Raw genomic sequence first — 20,492 nt, 5'->3', positions numbered from 1 at the left:
CTTCACATTTCGGACTGCCCCCTCATATATGCCTGTCTAGAACCAGCCCTGCAATGCAGGAGTATTAGAGAAACTCAGGAGGATTTTTAATAAACACCAGATCCTGGTACATTACAAAACCAGCAACACTTTAAGACAGAAACTGGTTCACCCTAAGGACAAAACTCCCAGACAAAAACTAGATAATGTGGTATATGCAGTTCAGTGCAGTGAGGAATGCACTGACTTATACATTGGGGAAACCAAACAACCACTCCACAGATGTATGGCACAACACAGGAGAGCCAACACTTCCGGATAGGACTCCTCCACCTCAAAGCACCTTTAGCCAGGGAAGACAGATGGTTTGAAAGAGGAGTAAAAGAAGCCATTTTTGTTTACCTGGAAGAGCCTTCACCCAACAGAGGAGATGGGCTCCGCCACAACCTGTCCCCCACTTACAGGACCCTCCTGGCATCTCTGCCCAGGAGATTCACAGCCCAGTCTCATTCAAATGACCCTTTTTACCACAACAACCCAGTTAGTGCTTCTTTAGCATTAGTGCCAGGAGGAATATACAATGTGTCAATGAGCACAGTGGTGAATTCCTGTAGCAAATAAAATGGCCTACATCTGACAATTAAGAATTGTACTGTCAAAGAACAATGTGTGGAAACTAAGACAGAGTTCCTGCACCCTTCTGTGTTGATGTAGATACACACACCACCGCCATAAGTCTTACTGCTCAGAGTTGTGTCTCTGTCAGCATGGAACAGGGCTAGCTCCAGGGCTATCCAGAACTCTGTCGCTGATCCACGTCTTGGTGAAAATGAAAACACAAAAGTCTCAGCATTCTGGTGGCTCTTTGAAGTCAGATGTAGTGCAGTTTATTTTCCAGGGCTCGTCTGTTCATGAGATGGGAGAGCCGGCCAGCTAAGGTTTTTGAAATAGCACTACAGTAGATCCGGAGAGGCCGCTACGTGCTACAGAAGCTCCGCAATCTTGGTTGAATACATTGTTACTGTATCTAGTGTAGTACTGTTTTTACATGGACAAGTAATAATAATGTGTTGATGTTAAACATGTTCAATAAGGATGGGGTGAGAGTTGGCCATGACCACTTAGGAAACAGGGAGGGGAAAACATTTCATGTTGTATGTACAGATATAGATGGTAGTGGGTCATCTTTTGTTGTGGATCATCTTTGACATTGTTGCCCCAGCAAGAACAAGAACTGCTAAAAGCATCACTCAGCCTCAAATCATTCATGTTCAGATACTGAAGTCATGTCGTAACCGAAATGTTAGCCATTCAATGACTTTTCAGCACGACTGTACCACACTGTAAACACATTTGTATACTGTATGTGTGATCAAGAGCAACTCAACAGATTAATTCTCATGCAGCAAAAAACCTATTCTGATATTCCTTTGTAAAATGCAATGTGAGCAAAACATAACCTGTGTCGTTACTGTAATAGATGACACCAATCACACATATTAGCAATAAAGTACAAGGTAAAAACACACAAGACAGAGGACAGCAAAGTGCACAAGATCCCTCTAGTGGGACTTGACATGACACGCTAAACAAGACTCCACATCAGAGGAGCATGGGCATGTGTGTGCAGACTTTATTGCATGTTCTGGTTTTGTTTCTTCGCATTTTAAATTCTGTCTTACTGATAGGACGTAAGAGGACTCAGAATTATTAATCAAATTTTTCAATCCAAAGCTAAAAATAATTTTCAATCTGACCTTATTCTCTTCAGTAAAATGTTTCATCACAGGTTATCTGTACTTGTTAATACATTCAAGACACTTTTAAAGAGGAACAGGAAAAAGCCATAAGAGTGTAATTTGTCTAAAGTGCTGGATTATGGAAGCCATTAGAAAAATTAAAGAAAAAAGGAGTCAGGGTCATCAAGTCCCCCTATGTTTAGAACTCAACTAACTCCAAGGACATGCCATGTGAAGATGCGGATCCTCTATAAAGCAACTTAACTGGTTGTAATTGATTTTCCAGAATTTTCTAGGACTCTAAGACCCGTGGATAACCTGCTGTATCATAGCAGAGGTGAGGTGTGCCTGTTTCTGCTAAAGCATGCCTAGGCCTGCCTCTTTCTCTCTTTTATACACACACACACTTACTACAGCATTCCACAGGCTCTACATACAAACACACAACTCTTCTTGCACCCACCCTACCCACACACACACACAAGCAATCAGGCACCCAATTCAGATTCTCATATTTCAAGGAAAATACTGGAGTGCTGTGAATTATAATTAAATATTGTTGGTATTAAAAAAGTGGATTTTCCAAACAGCGGCAGCTAAGTGCTGCTGCTTTAACAAGTGACGATCGAAGCTAAAGAAATGCTGTCTTCAGGTTATGACTAACAAAAGAAACAACAACAGGGATTGTGTAGCCTGAAGCACAGAATAGACTCACAGAGGTGTGGTCTGAGCGTTGCTTAACCTGTTGACAGACAACCCTGCTAGGCTCTTATAAACAGCCAACAGACACACACATACAACACACACAGTTGGCTCGTTCAAATCAGCTTCTCCTTGCAAACAACTGTGAGAAATGAGGAGTGAAAGAAAAAAAACTGATGAGACTTGACTGAAACTCCTCTGACACCAGTAACTTTCTTTTTGTGTCCATGTCCAAAGCTCTTCATTGTAAATGTGACTTAAATACTATCTGTTTCCCCCCATTTTGTTTAAAAATGAAAGAAAGCTTACAGTTCTTAAAAACATTCACATGCCCCTTAAATACTGACTGAATTATCAGTTTGTTTCAGATCATTCATTTAGCCTGAAATCATGATAATGTGAGACAGAATGCTGGAGTTGTTTTTCCCTAACCAATCAATAGTGACTGATGTATCCATCTAGCTGATGTCATTTTCTGATTTGACATGAAAGATGGGGTAGGAGTTTCAAAATGCATTTAATGTTTTTGACAATTATCAATTAAATATGTTGATTTAACATTTGTTAGCAGTGGACCAGAGCAAGTCTAGCTGCCACCATTTCATTGAAGCTTGTTTTATTAGTAGCACTATTTTTCAAGGATATAGCTCGGTAGCTAGCTAGGTGTCTTTGTATAAAGGTGAATTACCCAATCTTGAGCCTGCCTACAAAGCTCTGATGTCAACTGCTTGTGCTGGGCCCTCTGGGAAACATATTATATAATGATATAGCTACCCTGGATGGCATTACCTTGGCCTGCTATTCCCAAACTGATCAAGATAGATGGCTGCCCACTTAGAGTTGAGGTCTGCTCCGACATTTCTGTCTCCCAAAAGGTTGTTTTTCCTCGCCACTGTCACCAAGTGCCTGTTCATACGGGAATATTGGGTCTCTCTGCATTAAAGACTAAACTAAAGAGTATGGTCTAGACCTATTAGGAAACTATCGTGAGATAATTGTTGTTGTGATTTGGTACTATATAAATAAACTGACGTGTTCAACTACAACAGCAGACCTATTTGAGACGTGCAATAATTTGAGGTATGGAACCAGATTAGAATTAATAAGCACTGTAACAAAATCAACCAGTTTAGCTTTGGTTCATAGTGTTGTAAAGAAGTGGGTGCTTTTTACAATGTTAGATTGTTGTTTTCTCAGCTTCTTGCTGCTTAGCTAGCCAGCAATTCAATCAGTCTCCATTCACAAGAGAAAGGTTTAGCAATTTTGAAAATCAAGGATGACCCAACATTTTGAGACATTAGTATGTGAAATACAATACATATGATGTGAATGCATGAGCTGCCCACACCTGTGTTTAAGGGCTTTACTCACCTGCACTTACACAACCTGCTGTCACACCCTCTGATCACTATGTGTGAGAGCAGTTGAGATTACAATCTTTATTTCTTTGATGAAAACATACTTATGATGAAGAGCTGAAGCCTTCATCCTTACACTGCAATACAATGTTCAAAACACAAAACCACTGTGGCACAAAAAGAAGAAATGCATCAATATTTTGTAATTCTACATCTGTGCAGAAATGTTGCAAAAAAAAGCAAAGCAAAGGTGTCTGATTTTGAATGGTTTCACAACCACAGGGCCATAAATCTCCACACAGGTGAACTGTGACATTGTGATCACTCACATAAATACAAGTGGTGTACTCTTCAGTCTGACCTTTCATTCATGTTTTACAAGTTCAAACACAATTTAAGATATGCAGTCTGTTCCCAAAGCATGGAAAAAAATGTGAAAATACATCCATAAACTGAACAATTTAAGAAACCTTGAATATACATGTATTTGTGTCTGCATGAACAAAATGAAAGTAGTTTCATGGTATCTGAGAAATGATTCTCATGTAGTGCATGTATATCTCTCCAGACTCATCCTACACAGTAGCAAAATTACTCTGCTGAACCTGCCGTTTGTGATTTCACTTTGCTAATTTTCAAAAAGTACAAATCAAAACATAAACCCTGGTATTTCTTACCTAAGTCATAAGTTTTTCTGGTAAAATCAACCTTATTAATCTGTCAAAATACAGAAGGTTAGCATGGAAGTAAGTTTTTGACTTTTTAGTGCAGAATATGTTAAATAATTAAAAAGTTAATTTGATAATTTACTTAAACCTTTGAGATTTCAACAGTTCGCAGATCAGCAAACACCATTTTGTTGCACACCAAAAAAATGTTCCCACTTCTAAGAATTAAAAACTATGACTGCAGAAATATACCCATGTGCACAAGACACCAGCACGTATTCAAGCCAGGAAGCTCTCTTGCTAAGACCAGACAATCTTGTCCAACTTTACACAAATCAGTAGCTGAAAGGTGTACTCACAGTATTCATGCTAATTGCAGACAGACAGCACAATCAAACATCACCTGTTAATGAGTGAAGACATTTAATTTGCTCCAGTTTATCCGTGCTCTGTGGATCACTACTGATTAAAGAGAAAGTTGATTTGCAGCTCAAATGACCAGTGTTCTGAGTCTGTTCACAACTGAAAAACAAAAAATGTTGGCCATCTTGGTGGCCTAGAGACTTAAGAGCTGACCAAGCTCTGTAGCATATTTCCCTGCTCTGTGTCTGTAATCTGCTTTCCTATCAATATTTTTTAATGTATAGATAGATAGATAGATATACTTTATTGATCCCAGCCTAGGAAATTACAGTGCAGCAGCAGCAATACACAAAATAAGCTATACAAAATGTTAAAAATGCAACATACAAGGCAATATAAAAAAGTGTATATACAACAATAAACAGTGTAATGTTGTGCAAAATAAAGCAGAATGTAAGGTGCCAGTAGAATGTAAGGTGCAATGAACCGAGTGTGTATACTATTTAATAAAGTAAAACATGGCTACAATATTTTATATAAAATAAATTTGTATAAGGGGCAGCATGGTGGCATGTTCAAGCCCGGGTCTGGGCCCTTCTTGTTTGGAATTTGCACGACTTTGTATATGTTTTCTCCATGTACTCTGGAGCACATTAGATTAACTGGCAACTCTACCTTGCCCCTAGATATGCGTGGGTGATGGGCGGGTGGATGTATACAGTACATCATGAATTGTTGTGTGACAGTTTTGGTTGTTCCTGCTTAGTGTCTTGTGAGCTAATTGGAGTGAGCATCATGTGGTGGCAGGACACTTAAAATAAACCAATTAACCAATTAATTAAAAGTGTAAATGAATGCTCTTCCTGTTTGTCCATATTAATGGAAAACAACTCTTTAAAAAAGCAGATGCTTCTCCACCATTTACACTTGTGAGAACTTTTCAAAAATATACTAGAAAAAATTAGCTCATATTTGAATCTAGACAGGAAAAAATTGACATCTGCCAATCAGCCTTTAATATGCTTTGTAAGACGGGACACAGTAATGAAGCAGAACACTTTGTGGAAGTGGTGGTGGAGGGGGATTGTTGGTGCAGGAGACAGAGGGGATTTCCTGCTGTTAGCGAGGCCTTCATGACTCAATCAGTAAGTCTGGAGAAATACATTGGTATGCACTGACACAATGAGGACCACTGACTGTTCTTACTCCAGTACTAAAATTATTCTTCATGTCTTTATTTTTACACTGCTGTATATGACAAGAATCTGTATGTAAATACAAAAACCACAGGTGCAAAAGGTCAGCTCGGTATATGGGATTTGTGATGTGATTGTAAATGCTTAACCATATGACTAACTATCATATGTACACCATCCTGCTGCCACTAATACTAACTAGAGTGCCAAATGTGAATTAATCTTTGAATTAATCTGCGGCAGAAAATAGTTCCCAACAAATGTACTGCTTCCTTCTGTTTGATAAGAGACAGACTGTGACAACTGACATCCATCCATCCATTTTCTATACCGCTTATCCTGACAACTGACAATGAAATGAAAAAAATTGTAGAAACTTTAAAGTATATTCCTCAAAAAAGGTATTAATGTATTCAATTCAATTCAATTCAGTTTATTTATATAGCGCCAATTCACAACAAAAGTTATCTCATGACACTTTCCAATTAGAGCAGGTCTAGACCAAACTCTTTAATTAAATTGTGAAATAGAGAGAGCCCAACATTCCCCCTTGAGCAAGCACTTGGCGACAGTGGCGAGGAAAAACTGCCTTTTAGAAGGCAGAAACCTCGGAGCAGACCCCGGCTCAAGATGGGCGGCCATCTGCCTTGACCGGTTGGGTTGAGAGAGAGAGAGAGAGAGAGAGAGAGAGAGAGAGAGAGAGAGAGAGAGAGCAAGGGAGAGAGGCAGAGGGGGTGGGGTGTGAGAGAAAATGTAGTGTTTGGAACTGGTATTTCTTCAAACAAACTTCAAATTAATATTCAGCCCTATGTGTAGTTCTGTAACATACGCAGAGCAAGATTTCTCATCTTTGCATCATCATACGTTACTACAGCACCACCTTTACACTTCCAAACTGAGGGTTCATCAGACATGTTTAGTTAGTATGCTGGTATTTCTGAGTGTACTGCACTGATACATCATTGTCCTGTTGCATCTCACAACACAGTTAGGTGTTAGCAGTCATTTGACTGCTCTATTTGTAACATTTAATCAAACAGACCAGTGATGTATTTTAATTAGCTAGGATCAAGTTAGAGCCAGGGAAATTTGATTTCTTTGATTCTTTTGATGAATGAGTGAACCTGATATTCTCTCTCTGACACACACTTCTCCATGCTCCAGAGGGAATCCGCTTCATCTATTTAAAATCAACTTTCCTGGCCCTCTTCAAAGCTTGGGATATACTTGGAGCCTAAAAAGACTAAACAAAATAGCTCAGGTTATAGGATATATAAACACTGTTTCCACCTACCTTCATACCTTCAGATTTTTGACAGTCAGTCAGTATTTAACAGTCAGGAAGGAGCATAAACCTGACAACTGAGTAACTGCACAGAGAACACACTGACCCGCTGGTCAGGAACAACAGGAGTTGTGGCAGGAGACAACTCAGCAAATTCAGTGAGAACACCAGTTATGCCATATACTTGTACCAAAACAAACATAGACACCAACAAGCAGTTTGCACTATTTATAGTGACATTTGTGTTGAAAAAGAGAAAAAAAAGAGGGAAAAATTTTTGGGTAAGACCCTGGATGGAGAAGCATGTATGACTGTAGAGCCAACACGGTGAACTGGAAATGATTGATCTTTATAAAACAAAGAAAGCTCCAAATAAAGTTGTATATTTCGCAGCCTGTCTCCTTTAAGGTGACACACAAGTGACATGATAGGTCACAGATGTCATTCATAAATATGCATTGAGAACAACTGGGAGTGAGTGGATCTGAAGACTTCAGTCTTGACATGTCACATATCACAAACTATATGATTTTATTTGCTGGCTGGCAACATCAGTTCAATCTGTCATAAAAAGACCCAGTCAAATCATATTCACCATCTCTAGTTTTAAAATGTGTTGCAGTTGATTGTTTAATGTAATAAATAAAAAGAGGTAAACAGATTTCTGGCCTTCTGGTTCCTTAATTAATGAGAAGTCATATACATGTGTTGAAAAAGATAATTTTTTGTTTGCTTTCTTGTATAGTAATAATCATGATATATATACACCATATTATCCACCAAAAGTCATAAATGCATATTATATTGAAATAAAGACTGACAATAACCTGACACAGCATGCAGACACAGCATGGCTGCCTCTGAGTTTCAAAACAGTGGAATGTTATTTCATATTAGTTCTAATTAGTGATGTGTAACTACTGGTTACACAAATAGTAACACTTATGATGACAAGTATTTTACTGTCTGTCTGATTCCTGACTGTGTTTTTAAAACACACGCACACATGAGCCAACACTGGCACAGGAAAACATTTCAGACAATAGAGGAAAGATTGTTGCTGCCAGTTTGTCTGTTTATATCTTTCCTTGTTTCCTCATTCCATTTCTTCCTTCTAACTACTTTTCTCTTCTCAGAAAACCATTATTCTCTTCCCCAGTAAACCAGGCCCCTCTGTCTCTCTCTGGTTTACTAAATAAATGTCATATTCAGAATGTGCACATAAAATCTTGGCTTTCCTTCTTGCTCGGCTGTAGTTGAATTGAACTGAACTGAATTCTTGTCTTTCAGCTCATCGATGGCCTTTTTCTCTTCTGGCCATAAACTTTCCATTTTTCCATAATTTCTTCTCTGTCATCACAAACACACACTACAGCTGTCTTTACTTCATTCTTATTTCATTCTTTGTGAGATAAAATGGGTAAAGCATTTCTGATTCAGTGTAGCACTGCATTCAAACAAGAAAATGTGCAGTATCTCCCGGATTGAGCGAGAAAATTCTGAAGAGGATTACAGGCATCAACTGACTACATTCTCATTAAACTGTTTAGATATGTAACCTAGAAATGTCACAAATCTGCTTCATTTTGTCTTCTTACAACTTATTTTTGATTGTACTTATTTCTTATAGCATCCAGATTCCATCCCATTCTGTTCTTGTCACACTTTCAAACTTTTCCTATACAAAACAAGACAACAGATAACCAGTATTTTTATGTTTTTACACTGTAAGAAAAATGGCAACTATGTCATTGCACATTCCTTTACAGTACGGCGTCTCATCAACCAGTGCGTGCTTTACACACACTTATTTTAAACCCAAACACTCACACACATAGGCCCTGCTGTGAACCAACAAAAGGTAGGAATTTGCAGTGAACTGAGCTAACTACAGTTTCCCTCTCCTCCCCTTCATGTTTTTTCCTTTTTACCCCCCCACCAAAAAACAAAAAAACAAAACAGTGTCGCAGGTCCTGATAAAACACATACAGAATCAAAGGGGGTGAGCGATTAAAGAAACACCAAAAATACAGGCACAAAATTTTAAAAAAGAGAAACGTAAGTGATTTTGCATGCACACAATCAAATCACTCTCTCTCAGACACACACATGCACTCACCAGATAGTTCATTTTGTCCCTGCTTTGGTGAGGTGGCTTTGCTAATTCCAGGGCAGGGCTGTAGCTCAGCCCCTGTGACACACTTTGCCAACTAGATCCTTTGCGGAGAGTAGATTCCAAAGATCCTAAAACTCCTCCAGAGCTCCTCCTCCACTCTCCTTTCTTCCTTCTGTCTTGTGTTCTTCTGTTCTTCCTCCCTTGTCTTTCCTTCTGTCTTGTTCAGTCTTGTTTTCAGTACACAAGCAGATCCCAACACATTCTGCCACTTTGTGATCTCACACAGCAAGAATGAGACTGCTGCTTGGCCCATTTACTTCTACCCCCCTTACTCCCTTTTCATCTCCCTCTCTCTGTTGCCTCAGGAAAAGAGGGAGGCCTTTGTAACCTGACACGTCACTTCCTGTTGGATCCTGATATTCCTATTCTGGCCACCCTGCCCCCTCTCCTCTCACTCCCCCTTGCTGTCAGAAACTGTCAGTGCTTTGGAGTGCTGCTGACACAGTCTCATACCACACTGAAGCAACATGACCTCATAAGAAAAGTAAAATGTGACCTATGTTTAATTGGTACACTTAAACAAATATTGCTGTTATAACTTACACAACAAAAACTGAAGTTTTGAAATTTAAAAAAAGTTTTGACTCCCAAAGAGCTACTTACTTCTTCTTACTTATTCAGAGTCAAATGTTGAGTGTTGTAGTTATTTGACAGAGTTGATGACAATGGTGTTAGCTCAGCTCACAAACACCCAGTTCTTCTGATTCAGTGATGTTTCAAGAAAGGAGAAAGGAGTGCGCTATCTAAGTTACATGCTATCTTAGACAATGTCTCCCACCCATTCCACAGTGTCCTGCTTAAGAACAGGAGCTCCTTCAGTCACAGACCTGATTTCACCATGTTGGTCCACAGAGTGCCACAGGAGGTTATTCTATTCACTGTATTTGCTGCACTGTTTTGCAAACATACTTTTATATTTATTTATGTTTATTTTTTTACTCTCTATATATTTTATTATAATTCTTTGGCCTGTAGATTTCTAATCTTGATTGTAGCGACTATAACAAACCCAATTTTCCCCAGGGATCAACAAAATATTCTGATTCATCAATAAATGATATTTAAAAAAAACCTGAAAAGCTAAGGACAACAAGTCTTCCATTTTGTGATGAGCAGATATATGGCACTATTGCACAGGTCCAGTAGCGGTTTCTCATATGGGTGAATTGGGCGGCCGCCCAGGGCGGCACCTTGCCAGGGGCGGCATGTGAGGACCTCCGCCCCACCCACCGAAAAAAACCCCCATAAATAATTAATTAATAATTGGCGCCCCCTGGCGTTGTAATTACGCCCCTGCGAGAGCGCCGCTGCAGCTACTGCAACACCGAGGTCAAACCACTGGATTAAGGAGGAGGGAGAACGGGGATCCTCCTAATTGTTCCACAGTTATGGAATCAAAAAGCACTCAAAGTAAATTTCATTCATAACACTAGATAGTTGCCTACTGTAGATCTATTTCAAATTCCATACACTCTTGTTTTTCGTCTGTGGGTTGTGCGAAGGCCAATAATACAGCCTTACTATTCAAAAACGAGACTATCTGTACACCACCAATGTATTGGTTTAGTCTTGACCCCTGCTGTCCGTCACGTCAGAGATCATTGGCATTAGCGTAACCTGAGGCGAGGCGACTCCGATTCAGGTAATAAACATATTAGATAGAAAAAGGTCAAAGCTATCAGTTGCTTATTTCAGAAAGAAAAGGAAAGAAGAAGAGGAGAAACGGTCCACAGACGGGTATGTAGATAATGTTCCCTCTGTTGCGTACAACTGTAATTACGTTATGAAAAGGGGCTAACGTTAATCGTTTAGCGGTCATTAGCTTGTTTGCTGTTTTGTGTGCTAGTTATAGTTTACCTGAACATTATCTGAGTTAACATACATACATACATACCAATAACTGTGTCTACACTTAAGCCATCAGCACCTTTGCTGTCACTGCTTTGTGACCATTTGGTTATCGCTGCGTACTGTATTTGGCCGTCGCTAGACAGACAGACATTGCCCACATTTCGCCCATTATTTTCTGTCTCAGTATAACGTTAATAGTATTTAGTCAATAAAGCATTTCTCCCCGTTGGTTAATCTGGAGGTTAATAGCATGTAATAGCCGTAATAACATTAAGTGATAGCTAATGTTTTTAAGTGTGCCGTTCATGCATGTTTACATTGATGCACTTTTCCAGGGGCACCGCTAAAATATTTCGGAGCGCCTCCTGCCCAGGATGAGTCTCCAGCAGCAGAGGATCAGGAGATCCCATCCACCTGGCTGCTATGGCTTCTATGGCATCTCCTGCCATGTCTCAGGAAGGCCACGAGGAGTTTGCTGCTGCTTCTTCCCAGCAGGAGCCTATAGGAGGGCGGTATTTTGCTCTCATTTGTGTGTGTGTTTGTGTGTGAAGACAGAAGTAGCAGTGTGTTTTATCTGTGAATTTTACGTGCCTGTACACGTTTTTTCCTGTTAGTTGTGATTAATCCAGTTTTGCTATTTCTTAAAACCATGTTTTGTTCCACTGCTGTGTGCTTTGAATAATGTGCCAAATCAAATGTGCTGTTCTACAGAAATGCCTGAACTCCAACAAGAAAGAAGGAAAGAAAGAAAGTGACATATTTTGTTTGTTGTTGGAGGGAACTCACTCCAATGAAATTCGTGCTCTGCATTTAACCCACCCAAGTGACGTGCACACACACACAACAAACCCAGGGCAGTGGGCGATCGCGTGCAGTGCCCGGGGAGCAGTGGGGATTAGGTACCTTGCTCAAGGGTACCTCAGCCATGGACACCGGTACGGGGAATCGAACCAGCGACCCACCCGTTACGGGTCCGATACCCTAACCACTGATCCACGACTGCCCCACAACAACAACAAAGTTCAACTGCCACTGGGGAAGAGCCTCTTTCAACAGACCCTGCAGACTGGCCATCACCTCTGACAGAGAGCATAAGGACAGAGTTGGTACGCAGAGGGCCAAGTTAGGTGGCATCAGATTTCCTTTTTTCCTCGGAATGAGAGATGTTGTCACCAGAAGGGTCAGGTTTTAGCCCAGGGCGCCATTTAGACTTGACCGCCACTGCACAGGTCACTGCAGAGAATCTCACACAACCTCAATTGCAAACAATTCTTGGTTTTAATGAATCATTCAGGATTGAAAGGATTGATTCTCAAACAGTATACAGTGAGGATGATGCTAAAGTGATCCTTTGTGGAAAATAAATCTTTGAAATGCATTGTCAATCTCTCCAGGAAAACCCAAAATTGAAGTCACAGTATGGTAAATAAATAATAAAATAAAGTAAAAAAAAAAATCTACACTTAATAGACTAAAATATTTTCATGTATACAGTAGCTATTTATTCAATATAGCGCATGATCTTCTTGAGGGTGTTACTCAGAAAGACATGAAATTACTTTTTGGATATCTCACACAAAACTTCATATGAGAACAAGATTTTCTTTCAAGAATCTACTCATTTGATTATCGATTTTTAGAATGTAAAAACCATCCCACATAGGTTATTTTGGAGAGTCTTATTTGGAGTCTATCCCAGCTGACTACGGGCAAGAGGCGGTGTACACCCTGGACTGGTCGCCAGTTAATCGCAGGGCTGACACACAAGAACAGACAACCACACACTCACATTTACATCTAGGGGCAATGTAGAGCAGCCAATTAACCTAAGTACTCTAGTAATCTAGTTAGTTTGACAAACCTGGATGTTTCTTTCTAATCTCTTTGACTGCTCCTATTTGTTTTTAATACTTTATTGCAGATTTTTACATTGCAAGTTGTCAGATTTTTCACTTGCAGTTGCATTCCTCCTGCCACAATACATTATTTATGGACAGTGACAAAGAAATAAAAGAGAAAAGAAAAGAAAAAATATTTCTCTGTTTCCTTTTATTTCTAATGGCATGTTAATTAATATTGGCCAGTTGTAACTGCTTGGTAACGTCTTCACATTTTAAGATTTTTGGTGTAAGAAGAAGAACTGATAACTTTCTAAACAATTTCCTTCCAATATTTTGATTGTGTTGTCCTGAAAATTCTTTCACGTTTCCCAGTCTTCTTCCAAATGTGTTACTGCCTATTCTGTTTCCCATTCCTTTTTGCTACTGTCCACATTTACCTTTACTTCCTGTAAGATTCTATACAGGTCTAAGATTTTCATTATTATGTTATTATTATGTTGTCTCATTATGTTTAATGAGACAGCTCTTATATTATTACTGATAGGGAGGACAGATAAAAGTATGAAAATAAGTTCTAATAAACTATAATGAACAAATGTCACAAAATATTATATCCTATATTTTTTAATAACACCAATATGCTACAGTGCAATCCTATATATAACCTAATGAGCATGGTATGATAACTGTCAACTGTCATACCACTATATACTGTTGAAACCCAAATTTCAACAGGAATAGGCAAGTTTAAATGGAGAATCAATGAAAATATTTAGTTTTAACATTACAATTAAATGTCATTTTAATTGTATTAAGAGTATTATACAATATTCTAATTAAAACCCATGTCAGACATGCAGGTTAACCTCAATCTGATCATGCATTAAATTAAAAAATTAAAATACACCTCTGTCACAAACAGATAAAACTGACAATGTTATCTAATCCAAAAGACCCTCTGTCCAAATTGATATGAGGGAGCAGCTGACCAGTAACAATCTGCCTTCCTCTTGTAATTTATGAGTAGCTGTTGTGCTCTATTCCAAACCTGATGATAGCAACATATGAGGGCCTGTTCCACTACATCAAACAATAGCAGTTGGTAGCCATAGGTGCACTGGAAAGGGAAGAGACCAGAAGCAGAGCAAGGCAAGGTATTGTGAACATATTCAACCCAGATGTGCTTACTTCAGTTGGCAGCATCTTGGGCCACCAGACAGTGTAATCCAGTGTCCTATTCCTGGTTGAGATGTTCGGAGGAGGACAACAAGACACCTTGTTGTGAGCACACAGTGCACAGACCACTGCATATTTCCCCAACTCCTTCTCCATTGCTGACCATGAGAATTATTATCCCATGACAAAAATGAACATATCCCAAAGCCCAAATGGCATCAACTTTACTCCAATAGTGTCCACTGGTGTTATTAATGCAGTTTTCCACTCACCCCCTCCCTGACCTGCTCTGCAAGTGGCATGCATTTCTGAGACCCTGTTTCATAAAAATCAGAGTATCTTTCAAAAGTTTAAAAGCCCACGAAATAGGAGGGAGAGGCACCTGTTCTTGATAGGGATATCATTCAAACCCATGTAAACAATGCATAGGCAAGAAGTCTTGGCAACAAAGAAGAACCCAGCACCTGCTGGAGATGAGGAGAGGTGAGTGATACCAGCGACACAAGAGTCATCAGTATATTCATGCATCGATTCCCTCTCAGGAGCAGACAGGGACTAAAGTTGACCCCAGGGTGGAGGCAAATTCCACAGTCATGCGTCCAATAAGGAGGCAGGGAGGTAGCCTGAACCTTATTAAACACCTCCTTAAGGTTGAGGTAGCAGTCAGGAATGCTAGAGAGATTGTCATTTCAGCTATATGTAGTTAGTACAGTACACTGTGAAATGAGACAATGTTCCTCCAGGGACCAGATGCTAAACAGCACCACACAAAAAGTCAATACAAGTAGTTTGTTTACATAGTTTACATAGTGGTCCAGCTCAGTACTGTCTATCCTCTGTTTGCTCTACTCCTCTTTGAAAAGAACCTCAGTGGATGTTGTAGGTACACTTTTGATTGTTACACAAAGTGTCAAAAGTCAAAAGTGACTGGAAAATAAACAAAAAGAGGAAGTGGGAGTAAAAAACAAGACAGGCTAAGGAAATACCAAAATAAACCAAAAAAAGAAAATCTAAACATGACTGGATGTAACAAGTTCTGCCACTCAGCCACAGAGATTTTAATGGCACTCACTGACACCACAGGGGGGAAAAATTAGAAAAGCTCAACTTTATGCCTTCTAAATATACAGTATAAATGTCACATCCGTATTATGAGATGTGTCTCTGATGCTGCCATCTTGGTTCTGGCCTCTTCAAACAGGCGTGTGGCTTATGGATTTTTTAATTGATGAATACCCAAGTTTCACAATATTTTACATACAACATGTTAAATTTGATATATCATAATAATTAATCCTTATTTAAATCTAACTTAAATTTAAATGACTGCACTGATACTAAATTAGGAGAAAAAGAAATGAACATTTTTGAACATTTAAGTTTATGTATTGATAATATGCTGCTCCCATGAAAATCTACTGTACTAAAAAAAAGCAGCAAAAAGGTTATTATGTGTTTAATAAGCAAACAATAGGAAATAGATAGATAATATATTGTGTCTGATGCTGATCAGCACCAGTGCCAACGATCCAGCACAAAATTCTACACACCTACACATACACGTCAATCTCTATGACCTAGGTACTGAGTGCTACACACCCAACAACAGCCTCTGTCACACTGACCTACAAATGGTAATTGCATCTCACACACACACACACACACACATACACACAGAGAAGGAGAGAGACAGAACAGAAAGCAGTCACTGAGCAAGAAAAGTTGTCAGGTAGAGTAAATGTGAATATGATGATGGTCTTGCTGAATGCTGTGGAAGACCTTCATGAACACTATCTTAACTCTGACACACTTTAGGTTAAGGTCATCTGTGCTGGAGCTTTGGCTCAACATTGCTATCTTTTAATAAACTTCCTATGTTTTTAAAGAGAAGTCCATGATACTTGAAAACTCTTCTTGTATTGCCCAGTGAACTAAAAATCTGGATGTCTTTTTTTCCGGACAAAAACAAAGATGGAAAATCAACAATAAACTGGGTGAATTACTGAAGAAGCATCATGTGAAATACATTTAAGGTGGACTGGCCCTGTGCACTAGGCTCTTTGTAGTGGCCTCATAAAATGCGAGGAATCTGAATTATTCCATTGTCATCATCAGAGCAAAGGTTTCAGTGTAAAGGCATAACACCTGAGACAGGCCTTCTCATAGATAAGCACAGCTTTAAAGTTGAAGCTGTTAGTTACACAGTGTTTGTTAGGACTGTATAGCTTGGTTTGTGGGGGGGGGGTTGTGTGTTGCTCCTCTCCTTCCTTCTCCCCTACCCCTTTCTGCAGTTTTGGTAGTCTACCAATCTGAGCCAATCCGGAGCAGAGTTGGACGGGTCCTGTCAATCTTCTAGCCGCCTTCATTCCTGCACACCTGTTCTGCATTACCCCAACTCAACTCAATTACCTTCTGCAGCTATTTAAGACTGATCTTCACTTGCCACCTTTGCAAGTGTGTAAGTCACTCGTAGTGGTGTTCACATCAGGCTTGATCTCTGTTTTTGGCTTTGTGTGCTTTTGTCTTCATGTTCACTATCCTGCCTTTGTTTCACCTGCCCAGTTACCCTTGAAGCTTCTCTGTCCTCTCCTGCTGGAAAGTAGTTTTCTTTATGAAACCTACTTTGGATATCCTGCATTTTGTAAATAGTGTAAATAGTTTTTGTGAAGTAATAATTTTGGTTAAACTTAATGTTTCCTCAGTATTGGTTTTCTGCATTAATCTGATTTAAATCACAATGTAATCACCAAACCTGGCTTCTGGTTTGTCCAGCTAAATTCCCCATCCTCCTAATTTCTTGGTTATGTATATACTTAAGCAAGTTTCGATGTGTTTTTTTACATATTAGCATGCAAACGTAAAATACCCATACCCATCCATCCATCCATTTTCTATACCGCTTATCCGTCAGGGTCGCGGGGGAGCTGGAGCCTATCCCAGCTGACTACGGGCGAGAGGCGGGGTTCACCCTGGACTGGTCGCCAGTCAATCACAGGGCCAATACACAAAGACAGACAACCACACACTCTCACACTCACACTCACACCTAGGGGCAATTTAGAGTAGCCAACTAACCTAATGTGCATGTTTTTGGTATTGTGGGAGGAAGCCGGAGTACCCGGAGAAAACCCACGCAGGCAGGGAGAACATGCAAACTCCACATAGAAGGGCCCAGACCGGGATTTGAACCTGGAACCCTCTTGCTATGAGGCGACAGTGCTAACCACTACACCACCGTGCCGCCCCAAATCCCCATACCCCATACGTAAAATACCCATGTAATCTTATCTCAGATAATTAAATGTTACCTTGTGAAAATATAAATTATTTCTATTATTAGTAGTAGTATTCAGGAGTAGTCTAGAAGTCTGAAACAGAAAGAATTAACAGTTAACGGTTCTTCAGGAATCAAAAGGTCTAATCATCTGCCAAAAAAGTGAAACCTTACTCAACTCTGACAAGACCCTGTCTTGGCCAGTCAAGTACATCGAAGCGACACATTCACATTCCTGTTAACTTCACCTTCACCTCCCATCATCCCCCTGTCTTCACACCACTTCCACCACTTCACATCAGCCCCCTCCACCACTATCACACCCCCCCCACCCTTAACATCGGACCAGGTGAGGAGAGAACTGAGACAGCTGAAGAGCAGGAAAGCTGCAGGACCAGACGGGATCAGCCCCAGACTGCTTAGGGACTGTGCTGACCAGCCCTGTGAGGTGGTCATGTACACCTTCAACCTGAGCCTTAGTCTGGAGAGGGTCCCTGTCCTGTGGAAAACCTCCTGTGTGATTCCAGTTTCTTAAGACTGCACACGCCAAGGAGCCAAACCACTACAGGCCTGTCGCCTTGACCTCCCACCTGATGAAGACCCATGGAGAGGCTCACCTCAGCCACCTTTGCTCTGTGGTGAGCACTGCGATGGACATGCTGCAGTTTGCCTACAGGTCAAAGATCAGGGTGGATGATGCTGTAATCTACCTGCTGCACTGGGTGCTGACTCACCTGGAGAGTGCTGGGAGCGCTGTGAGAATCATGTTTTTTGACTTTTCAAGTGCATTCAATACAATTCAACCAGTGCTGCTGAGGGGGAAACTGGAGAGAGCAGGAGTGGATAGACATTTGGTTGCTTGGATCATCGACTACCTCACCAACAGGCAACAGTATGTGAGTCTGCGTAACTGTGTGTCTGAGGTGGTGGTCTGCAGGGAGGGCAGGGAACAATGCTGTCAAATTTCCTCTTCACCCTCTACACTTTGGACTTCACCTACAACACCAGCAGATGTCACCTCCAGAAGTTCTGACGTCTCAGCCATTGTTGGCTATGTGTCTGAGGGGAATGAGACGGAGTACAGGTCAGTCATTGTGGACTTTGTGGACTGGTGTGAGCGCAACCACCTGTGCTTAAACACCAGTAAAATTAGGGAGATGGTGACTGACACTTACCACCGGTGAACATCCAAGGCTTGGACATTGAGATGATGGACACTACACTGTGGTCTGCTGGGGACTGGGCAGGACGGACTGGGACAGAAAGAGACTAAACAAGCTGGTCAGGCGGGCCAGTTCTGGGCTGCCCACTGGACTCCTCTGGATCAGACAGTGGAGGCTCTGAGCATCTCCTTCAGCAGCAGACTGCTACACCCTCAGTGTAGGAAGGAGCTACGGCAGGTCCTTCATTCCCACTGCTGTTAGACTATACAACTCAACAGTCTAGTCCTCCTTTCCTCCCTTATGGGGACTTGTACATAGCTGTATACTGTACTGTGTTTACTTGTAATTTGTTAATTTATTATCTGTATATTTTTTGTAACTGTTTTTGCACACTTTTTTTGCACTCTTTTTCTGTTCTTGTGAGCTACCACGACAAGTGAATTTCCCCACTGTGGGATCAATAAAGTTCATCTTATTTTATATATCTTCATATAATCTGCAGCAACTTATAACTTACACTGTAAATGTATGGCTACAATTCACTGCTAACTTTTTCCTCTGTTCTGTTCTTCTTAGATTCACTCTGTTGTTAGCACTCTCTCTGTCTCTCTCACTGTCTCAAGTGGTCTGCAGTGTTTTCATGTCACCTTTAGGTGCTCGGAAGCTACTCCAGGCTTTCCCCTGTGACTCAGTTGCTAAAAGAGAACATCCAGTCCAAACTTGGTTATTTCACTTTCTTTCATTTTAAGACCTAGGCCACAAGACTTTAACGCGCTGGTGGAGGAACAAGTCTGTTTACCTGGATTCATCATTGTTTCATTTACAGTCTGTGCTTTGGCATATGAGCTGCCAGCGATATTTTACCAATTGAAGGGCCAGCGTCGGACATAAGCTTGCCAGCCTTGTTATCATGCGGCAAAATAGCATGGTTTATTGTGCCTTTTTAGGATCCCATAGAATTAGGATCCTCCTTGCTCTAACTGCTTCTTATTCTCCTCTCTCTCCTTTCCTGCACTAACCCATTTACACACACTTTAGACATCAGCAACCATCTGAGCGTGTTTGCACATATAGTATTTTTTTAAATGAACCAAAGTCAGTCCCTTTTTAAATTGTACCAAAAAGCGAACCAATGCAAAAAGGACTGAGTTTTTTTTTTTTTTTTTTTTGCTCTCACATTTCAAATCATTTGATCCATCTTTGCCCTCTCTACATACACAAACACACACACACACACCACATGTGCTTTTGCTTTGCTGTAGAGATAGTTAGATCATGCTTATTTTTTATTAACAGCTTATAACAGCTTTAATTGATGAAAAGTAGTGTCAGTTGTAAATTAATATTACTGTAATATTATATGTATATATAATATTCTGTTATAGTTAAGTTGGTCATTGTTTGTGATTATTTGCATAATGGTGTGATAACTACTGATTTCTGATGACTAGTGTTCGAATTCAACCCTTCACTGTTCACTTGATTAGTGTTAATATCTCTCAGATATTAACACTTCTCAGTGAACACCCAGATTGAGACTGCCTTTCCAATTTGGTTATTGGTCCGCGGCAACAGAATGGTGCACAGTATTTAACAGTATTTGTTAATAAATTTATTACTAGTCATGATTATCTGTAATAATCACTAATAACCTGCTAATAACCAAATCTGCTCCTACCTGTGCACAACAACACCTATTGGAGAGAGATACGCAGTGAATT

The 20,492-nt window shown here is 40.2% G+C and overlaps 1 protein-coding gene across 4 annotated transcripts in view; it reads right to left on the bottom strand.

Annotated features, from left to right (window-relative positions):
• Positions 1-20,492, bottom strand: part of bcar1 (BCAR1 scaffold protein, Cas family member) — a 96,507-nt gene that overhangs the window by 43,734 nt on the left and 32,281 nt on the right. The window contains exon 1 of one of the 4 annotated variants that reach the window (XM_046394496.1): positions 9,410-9,835. The exons of the other annotated variants lie outside the window; for them this stretch is intronic. Coding sequence (XP_046250452.1) covers positions 9,410-9,421 — 12 coding nt within the window. The 5' untranslated portion in view covers positions 9,422-9,835. Of the gene's footprint in view, positions 1-9,409; positions 9,836-20,492 lie in introns of those variants that run through there. 4 annotated transcript variants of the gene reach the window in all.

The sequence above is a fragment of the Scatophagus argus genome, chromosome 7 (assembly GCF_020382885.2).
Source record: "Scatophagus argus isolate fScaArg1 chromosome 7, fScaArg1.pri, whole genome shotgun sequence".
In the NCBI taxonomy this organism is placed as follows: Eukaryota; Metazoa; Chordata; class Actinopteri; family Scatophagidae; genus Scatophagus; species Scatophagus argus.
This window is presented reverse-complemented; position numbering and strand designations above follow the sequence as displayed.